At 42.4% G+C, this 9,954-nt stretch overlaps 1 protein-coding gene across 1 annotated transcript; it reads right to left on the reverse strand.

Annotated features, from left to right (window-relative positions):
- Window positions 1-813: 813 nt before the first annotated feature.
- Window positions 814-9,416, reverse strand: LOC130572691 (galanin receptor type 1-like). Its single transcript, XM_057364545.1, has 3 exons — window positions 8,693-9,416; window positions 7,754-7,819; window positions 814-1,329 (listed from the first exon to the last, which is right to left on the reverse strand). Exons 1-3 carry the CDS (start codon window positions 9,398-9,400, stop codon window positions 1,012-1,014), a joined length of 1,092 nt encoding a protein of 363 aa, XP_057220528.1. The 5' UTR covers window positions 9,401-9,416; the 3' UTR covers window positions 814-1,011.
- Window positions 9,417-9,954: the final 538 nt, after the last annotated feature.

Genomic DNA, 9,954 nt, shown 5'->3' on the forward strand with positions numbered 1-9,954 from the left:
AGACAACACAGTGAAACAATAAAGTTCTTTCAGACATTTTCTTCCTGCTTTTGAAGTAATAGGCACTTGATAYAGTTACTTGAATTTGATACCAATGCTCTTAACTGTTGCTAGAGCACTCTTGATCATAACAGTTYGTCAAAAAAACAACGAACAAACAARAAACCTSAAAAAAMCCCCACCACAAAATTTCAGGCRTTTATATRAAGTGGCTAATAAAAAGCCTTGGGTAGATAGACTCACAGAACACTATTTACGAACAAAACCTTTCATAGACTWCTTTCAAACAAAATTACAGTTCTTTAAGCACATATTGAGAAATACCACTTTCCTRCTGTTGCTCACCAGTAGGCAGTTGCCACAGCCAGTGATTAACAGCAGTAATTACGCACAGGAGCATGCAGACATTGAGACCCTGGGATATATAAGCTGATACAGAGCCACCAAATGCAGACRGCAACGCCACTGACACGTCATGTGAGAAGTGTAACTGCCCAACATGTAAATGTACAGCAATGCCTTCCAGGAGATTTAGAGACCCTACTGCAGGCTCACATACAATCAAATTTGTTGAAGAAGCAAAGACATCCAAAGAGTTTAGTTTGACTTCTCCCAAGGTGTTCTCTGAACATTGCATCACTCATTGTTCACATCTGAATGACTGTCTACAGATGTAATTAACTGCTGTCTCCTTGTCTGTACATATTCTACCTTCAGTGTAAGTCTTATTTTATATCCTATGGGCACAACCACAAGTGCAGTTGGGCTCTCTCTCACAGGCGTTCAGGTACTTCTCTTGCACATAGCCCAGTGTCTAACAAGACACCCTAAGACAAGCTCTGTCAAGTGTCATCACAGCCAGAGGGAAATGTCTCCTACCACTCCAGTGATCTGGCAAAGTCCACATTTTTGCAGACTCCACGGCTCCCTGGAATGCATTTGTACACCTGTTCTCCCCAGACAGAGCCTTCTGCCCTCCTCTCCCTCCTGAAACATATTTGTGAGCCTGATTTACACGTTCGTGGTGGAGTGTGTGGTAGAGAAGTTCTCCATGCGCACTCTGGCCAGCTTCTCAGCCGAAACCGGCYGCAGGAAGAACTTGCAGGTGAAGACTTGCCGGCAGGCCTTGCGGAAATTYTCCGAGAGGAAAGCGTAAAGGATGGGGTTGATGCAAGAGTTCCCGTAGGCCAAGCAGTGAGAGATGATGCGGAAGGTGAAGGAGATGTTGTTCAGGGGAAAGTGSCCAAACTCTGCCCACATGGTGATGATGTGGTGTGGCAGCCAGGAGAGCAGGAACACAGCAACCACSAGAAGCACTGTCTGCGCTGTCTGGRAAAGACAAGGTCGTGTATTAAACGATCACAGTGATCAAGTGAGTCTGTGGAATGCTTTCCTCTGTCAGTAGTGAAGGCAGCATAACACAGGTGATGCAATACTGATGACTGCCAGGTGGGCTAATTGTGCCAATATGAAAAAGGATGCTAAAAACTCTGTTAAACTTGGATTGACTGGTTTTGGCTCAAGCCAACAATGATAGACAATAGAGGCAGTGTCTGTAAAACTTCAAACAGTACAAAGGCTGCAACAATGCTAACTGTGTTACAAGGATGACTGGAAATAATATTTCCTAACATTTGGAAGCTGAGGAGCATTAAGGCTATTGAAAATAACTKCAGGGGAAAACAGCTTGCAAGGAAACATGCCACTGAAAGGAGTAATAAAGACTGGCCTGCAGAGAAAGGTTTTCCAGTATCWTCACTTTTATGGGAGAAACCCAGAAAGCCAATGCATAGAGGATTTATTTTAAATATGCAGTGCTCTTTGGTTTAGAAATGGTCCTAGCTGGATTGGCCTGAGGGAGGCTTCCTGTGCCTGCAGGGACTAACCCTGTGCTGGCTGGGTTAGAGGTGTGTCCCTGCAGTGCTTGCTCCCCAGTGAGCTGGCCAGCCTCTGCCACAGTCTGTCATTTGTAAATCCCAAAGCTTGACTTGAGGTAAAATTTTCCTGARAACAGTGCTCTTTGAAATCACCATACAAAATTAAGGTTAATCGTGACWGTAAATAAAATTAAGCTACAAYTCACTTCAACTTTCTCTCTGTAAGACCCTGAGGCTTGTGGAAGCAGCATCCTACTTTTCAAGTTTAAGAAAGCTGATGATGTTGCTTTTCTCTCACTTTGTACTTCTAGAACACTCACTGAATGCCTAGCAAGGCTCGGAGATTACCGACTTGGGGGCCCTAAGATCCTTTSCTAATGTTTTTGTAGGGCTAATTTCACCTGACTTAATGAATTTTCAAAAATACAAATGGTAATACAAGGTGAGCAAATTTTCTTCATTTAATCCTTCCATTCTGGGGTTCTGTAGCAGATGCATAGCTGGTGAGTTCCCTCCTCTCTCCCCACTTGGTTCTCTGCACAGTGTCATCTTTTTAACTATGGTATTTAGTGTTCCTCATTTGCATTTTACAATTTAATAAATACAACAACTTGCAAACATGCMGATGATATCCTTCCCCTAAGGAGAATTGTTGTACAAGTAGCAGAAAAGCAGTGGAAAAAAATTAAAACTTACATTTCATTTCAGCTCAATATTTACAGCCTTRCTAGTCTAAGTCAATGCTTCTGTCAGCAAATCCCTTGCTTGATTTTCAGTGAATAGTGTAAAGTTATTTTCCTAGAAAAGGGATAATTTTCTAGGACAAAAATTAATTTAATCGGTGGTTGTCATGGCTACATTTAATTGTACCCATCAACCTCTCTAAGAAAGATGTTACTGCATGACAACAAAATTACAATATAAGTGTGAAAAAGGGGTTTCTGTCAAATAGGTCTCTCAAATAAGTTTGCCTTAATCTTGAAAGGCAATAGCCTGTAGGTTCATTGTGTACCTGGCATACTCCAGGTGCTTCCTTGTTTCACCTGCTAGAATGCTGACAGCTGAGATAACAAAGATGTTTCCCTGAGAGTGAACAAACTGAACCACCAAACATCCTCAAACTGACCATGCTGGGAGCCAGACCTTGCCCTTAGAAATACACTGGAATCATTAGAAGTTGATGAGACTGAAAGACACAGACCWAGTGGTCTTGTGGGATCTGGCTTACCCACTGTGTATGATGGGTACCACAGAAATGATTAATAAACAGGTCCCATCATTAGCTTTCACCAGCAATAATGGTGCTACTTCTTTACCCTCTAGCAATGTTAAGYAGCTTTGGTTTGTTACCCTGGCAACCTTTCATAGCATCCATCTGCTTAAATTAGGGGGCTACAAGCASTGAAATACTCTTTTGAATAAGGCTTATATATCTAGTCTTTCCCCCCCTTTTATTGTGAAATAACAAACCGTGCATTTAACATAGGGCTGAGTRTTACAAAATGGGTTTGCAGTTGTTATCTAATAGGACAAAGCTGTTTCTGGGGTCCGGCTTTTTGGGGTTTTGCAGATGGAAAACACAGGCAATGTTCAAGCAATAATGTACATGATTCATGACTCAAGAAACAGGTTTTRAAAATGGATCTCCTGTCTATTATTTCAAGTTAGGGAACATATCCTTAAGACAATGGAAACTGAAAACACTGTTTGCCTTTTAATATGRTAACTTTGTTGTAGCTTAAACTATYRCTACTACAGTCTGGGACCAGCCATGGAGGACTGATCCAAATAGCTTTTGTACTCTTGGAGCTTCTTTTGTGGGCTGTGATAGTTTGCACAGTTACTGCATTWCTGTTGGCCAAGCTGTCCCTACTCAATGCAAACCATCTGGTTTGACCCGGAAGTTTTGATGACTCCATAATAGATATGTACAATGGCCACTACTTATTTAAATCTCTTAACAGAGACTTAAAGACTCCTGTAAGTCTTTCAAGCAGAAAACAACTTACTGTGTTATTTGTTGAAATGTGTTTAAGCTGCACAGTGAATCAATAGCATGGTGTCAAACAAAGACAAGGAGATATTTTTGTGTGTCAGATAATTAGATAAAGTCCTGTTCCTGCCTCTCCCCCCGCTTCTTTCTGTCAAATGMAGGTTGTCTTGAATTTACTTGCTTATTCTTTTGTTTTCTTTGTAGGCCATCTACCTCTCATTTATACTTTCCTGCCTTTCTTTGTCCATTTTGCCCTTTGATTATTTTTTTTTGCCTGGCCCTGGTCGAGGTATTTCTTGCTTTCAGCCTTCCCCTGTCCTTCAAAAAGCAATTGGAAATGTGTTTAAAAAACATCTGGGGGGARATACCTCATTCTGGAGGATGATGAAGTCTTTAACATTTAATTGTGTTTTAGAGCTGTTCTTGATAAGCTTCTAATGAAAGCCTCAACTCGTCATGCATCTTGTCAAGCTGAATATTGAAAATTAAGGTTGTCCTGTAATGAGTCAAATGCTTTAAGTATTCYATGGATTTACATATTTTAGGAAGAACTATGTGGATGTTAGATTAATAAACAATCCTGAGATTAAAATATAGAGTGCATCAAACAGTCTAGAGGGGTAGAGAGCTTGTCACTCTCCTAGTTTAGTCCCAGTTGGAGACAGCCCAGCTGCACATCATTTTTCAGAGCTGATCAGACCATCAATTTCTACTGTGTACCTCAGCCACACAAAAATGGGAAAGAACATTCAATTAGGTTTTTATTAAACAGTACTGGCTTGCAGATGCACTGGGCTTCRTTAGTGAGACAACTGCTGTTTCCTGAATATGGTGAGATTTATTTTTTCTCTTTTTTTTTCTTCCATGTTTCTAAGTGAAGAAGCATAAAGAAGCCTATGCCTGTTCATCTACATGGTCTTATCAGCAAATAACTATTGATTCTTCCTTTGTTACTGCTCTGTAGGAGGATGTCTGATATCTGATGATGTGATAWGTCTTTTCTCCTGTTATGCTAATCTCTAACTTGTATCTTTTTTTTTTTTCTTGAAGTTTGAGAGACAATTGGCATATGTTTTGATTGTCCCAGACTTGATTTTGGTAAACTGCAGAGTTACAGACTTCACTATACATTGTCATTTACTGTAATGAAGACTTGGAAAAAAAGGAGTGACCCATGGTGCTTTAAGCTTTTGATTTAAATACTTCAGGTACCCTGTGTCAGTGCCCAGGCCCAGTGCAATATACCACTATACTTCTGGAGGTACTTACCAACCTCTGAGGAAAACAATTTTTGTGGCTGTGTATTCTGGGATACTCAATCAAGAACATCCCTTTGCTCTGAGTCCATCTGTGAGCCAACGTGCAAAGGAAAAACCACCAGTTTCTTCACTCCTGGTGCCACRTTCTTGTTTGTTTTGTTTGCAAATCTGGCTCCCCCTGATGGATTTGCAAACATTCTTTTCCTTTAYACCCATAAAGTTCTGACAGAAAGGTCCCAAGCACAATTTGATCTCCAGAAACATGCTCATAGTGATAAATGCAGAATGTTCCAGTCAGCTTGTTCAAAAAATGCCATACCTATTCTCAACTAAATTAGATGTTGGGTAGTGGCTTCCTCTGCTTCAGAGCGCACACATCTGTTAATTACTTTTGAAGCACTTATCTCTGCCCTTTGGTCTTYTGTTTATTACACTTGAGTGTAATTTTTCAGTGGTTTGAAAACACTGAAATTACTCTTTTTCACTGTCCTGTGTCTTTTTTCTTTGAGACAGGGATGGCAGATGAAGAAGAAGAGGGATTAAAGTAAATATATTTTCAGATGTTATCGGTTCATTTTGATTAATGTGCTAAGAGGGACTCTTCATTTCCCAGCAACCTMCACTGTTCAAACTGTTCATCTGCACATCTCTCATTCTGGGATCATGCCACTAATCTCCTCTGTTGRTGCCCTTGAAACTTATTCACTTTGTATTCATAAGTGTGTATGAGCATGGGGATATTTCTATTATCCCCTAATTGGTAATGATGCTCTTAATTCCTGCTGCCCTGGGCTCCTGTTAACCAGACAATGTGCAGGATTTCATTTCTGAATTATATTCTTTTGCTCAGTAAGTCCCAGGATCTTCCACACTCCTTTGCTGTATTTGCTGTTCCTCAGATGCCAAGACCTTGAACATCCCATTCATTGTCTACATGAAARCCTTCAGTATGCATRAACAACAGCCAAATAATTAGTTTASCATGTAGGAAAGCAGTTACAGTGCAACTTTTATCTGCTTCTCTTGGCCAAGATRTTCAGGAATATCATCTACCTTGAAGGAATTCTGTGTGTTTTACCTCAAGTTGTTGTATGACCTTCAAAGTGCAGCACTCCAGGGAGTGTCCCAAATAACTCCATATGTCTCTGTGTTTACTCAGCTCTGGAAGCAATGAACAGCTGATTTGTTTACCCACCAGGTAAGCACGGCTCACCTTTCTATTGTAGCTAACCAACAGAAAAGCACAGTACTAATTTGTTATCTTTAAACAGCTCATTTGGTCTGTTAATTGAAGCTTTTGGCCTCAAGGTCCCAGAACTCCTACCATCCTTTCAAGGGACATTGCAAAATAGCTGTGAAATTCACACCCCAAGAAACATTCTTAATTTGAAAAAAAAAACCATTGCAAATTGTTCAGTTTGCAAGCCTTATTATTTGTTCTTTAAAGATGTGCAAGACCCAACTGAGTAAACGCTGTGGAACCATGGTGTGCTCCAGAGGACAGTAAAGCACCACAGGGCCATGATAGATCTTGGTTTGCATTAATTTCCATCATTAAATCGTCTTACTTAAGGCAGATGTACGATCAGAATTCCTGGGGCTGGGCTCTTATGAAACAATTTGCAACACTGTCAGGCAAGGAATTGTTAACTTTCCTTGGAGCCAAATTACAGGCTTGCTGTTCAGAGTTCAGAAAAGAATTAACAGAACTGAAATATASTTTATTTGTGATAGAGGGGTGCACAGGATTTCTTAGCATGTGGTCTTGCTGGCTGTCCTCAAAAAATGATTATCCAAAGCTTCAAAGTGGAATCCTGCAGCTTCTGATTTTCAAGGTTAGCAAATTTGTACAGGTAGTATGGCATTGAATGGGAAAACAGCCAGGCATGTATCTCTTCTGCAGGCACAGTCTTAGTTCATCATGCAGAATTTCATCCTAAGCTTGAAAAAGTTCTAAACAATCTTCCTTGATCTAATGCACAGATGTTACATATAAATGGAAAAACACATTAAATTGAGCATGTCCAACATTGACATGTAGATGGCAAACATATAAAAATTTCCACGTGGGGATCTGAATTAAAGATCAAACTCTGTTGATAATGGAATGTGAAGTCAGGATGCAGCAAACTTTGTTCAAGGGAGATTTTTGCAAAATTTCATGTGTGCATGAATTGAAAAGGTTGCTGTAGTTTGAATATAATAATCCTCTAACTTGAAAGCTTACCRTTCACAAACCATGTACATTTCCTTTTCTTTTTGGTGATGTATACCTATCTGTAGGATTTGTAGTATTCTTCTAAAGACAAATTTGTTCTTTTCAGCAGGTGTTTGAACACTGACAGTTGTCACAGCTCTCTGGATTATTCATAAACTGGACCCATTCAAACAAAATGTGGTTGTAACTAATTTTATGATAGTGTATCTAAACATTGCCCATGAGTAGTTTGTCCTAAGAAAACAGGGCCCTCTTAAGCTGTCCTTCTAGCCCTTACATGTCTTCAAATAACACAGACTCTGGGTACGATGTTGTGGTAAATGGGACAATGACAGACAGCAGAAAGATCACAGGTAATGGAAGAGAAGGGAAAAGTGACTTTGCAGATTAAACTAAAGATATTTACCTTCTTCTTTGATCTCTCTGACTTCTTGGAAATGTTCTTCACTTTCGTATGGAGATGGTATAAAACCTTGGGGGTGGAAAAAGGAGCAATATATTGGATGGAACATTGAACTTTGTATATTAGTACTTCAATTACTCATACAAGCACCAAAAATTTAAAATAATTGTCTTAACATTACTTCAAAGATGAATTTGAAGCTTTCAGACTTTTAATTCTAAACTCTCCACTTTCTCTTTCAAGAAATAAGGTTTGGAAAGAGCATTAGAACTGCTATGCTTCCAGCAGTTCAGCATATATAGAGTTCAGCTGGCACTGTGCTGAAATCCACAGGAGTTTTCACATGGGTTTTGAATTTTATAGTGTGCCTCAGGTTGTCTACATTTATTCCCTAGGCTGATGATGCACATGGGCAGAGAGCAGGCTGCTGGTCCTGTACCCTGTGCCACTGTCCTGCCTCTCCTGAAGGCAGCACAAACAAATGTGGTGGTCAAAGAGCCCTCTCCCTTCAGAGGAGAGTGATAAGGTGTGTTGGAGCACTGAAGGCAATTCTCAATTACCATCTAGATCTAGCTTTTGAAACCTGGTTACAGCACAGCAATAACCTGGAAATGTTCATCCCTCTGTGGGTTTTTCCTCTGGCCAGAAGCAAACATTTGTTATTCAGAAAGAACAAAATGAAAAATATGAAAAAGCAGCAAGAGTCTATAGGAGGTTCGGGTGTTAGGCTGGGTGTCATCTTAGTAGTTGTAATCATTTTTGTGTGATTTCATCCTCTGTTTTCCTTCCCTCCCCCTGACTCAAAACAGTATCCTGTACCAGGAGAGAATAAGGAAACGGATGGATCAGTTAATTGGCTGTGTAGCTGTGTACACACAAAAGCCACCAAGAGCCTGGGATCTTTCCCTCCCTTTAAACATTATTTCAACCCCTGGCACCCACCTTGGCATAGCAGCAGGTGATGAACAGCAGGGGTAGGAGGTACCCCACCAGCAGGATGGTGATCTTGTACATCTGCTTGGCTGTGGAACCGTGTGCCCAGTGCTCCCAGCAGAAAGAGCTGTTGGGKGCCTGCTGATGGCCACTCATGAGGGCCTGGTGCTGGGCCACGGGGATGGCGATGAGCAGGGACAGCAGCCAAATGACCGCCACGCCCAGGGCAGCGTTGCGCTTGCTGCGGATGCAGGGCGAGCGTTTGGCRTGGACCACGGCGATGTACCTGTCCACAGACATGGCCACCAGCGTGAAGATGCTGACCAGCATCGTTGCCATGGCCAGGTAGTGAACCCACTTGCAAAAGAAGGCACCGAAGATCCACTCTGGCAGGGAGTAGATGGTGGCCTGGAAGGGAACGCAGAAGAGCAGGAAGGAGAARTCCGCGATGCTCAAGTTCAGGATGAAGACGTTGGTGGCGCTGCGYGATGGGCGGCCCCCGGGCCGGAGACGCCCCAAAACGACCAACACTAACGTGTTTCCCACCATTCCCAGGAGAAAAATCAACCCAAAAAGCACGGGTACAATCACCACCTCCGGACCGCCCCGGGTCGCTCCCGCCCAGCATGTTGGGGCCGCAGTTTGGTTGGTGTCAAGGCTGCACTTGCTGGTGTTGGCTCCAAGGGAAAGCACAGATTTGTCTCCCTGCTCCTCCATGAGCCAGGCAAGGACAGTCACTGCAGCCCTGCCTGCTGGCAGGTGCGTCTGTGTTTGTAAGGGGTGGCCAGAGGTGAACTTTTGCCTTTTCCGATGCCGTGTCTTTCCTTCGTGGACCAATTCTCTTCAGATGATTCTTCCAAGTTCCCTCTGTCTCTGGCACAGATTATTCCAGGGGCTGGCAGAAAAGGGGGTTGAGGAATTTGTGTCATCCAGGAGGTGACATCCAGGTTTGGCAGTGGGTGTCAGTGTGGCAGAGAAAAAGCCCGTGCCAGGAGAGCAGAGGATGAGGCTGCCCCGGGAGCTCRGAACAGCGGCAGAGCAGCAGCAGCTCGGCTTCCTCACGCCCCTCCTCTTCTGCTTCCCTCCCACACTCCCTGGATCTGTGGCTGTCATACCTGCTTTCCCAGCTCCACGCTGAGCTGTGGCAGAGAGAACAAATGCTGTCWGTGACCTGAGCCCTGCAGACAATAATTCCAGGCCAGCTTTGTCCCCATGCATTACTGTTCACGAGGGGAAGAGCAAAGCAACATTTCATCCAAAAGGATGGATAA

This window comes from Malurus melanocephalus, unplaced genomic scaffold (assembly GCF_030028575.1).
Source record: "Malurus melanocephalus ecotype Western Australia unplaced genomic scaffold, MMel_1.1 scaffold_40, whole genome shotgun sequence".
Taxonomy (NCBI): Eukaryota; Metazoa; Chordata; class Aves; order Passeriformes; family Maluridae; genus Malurus; species Malurus melanocephalus.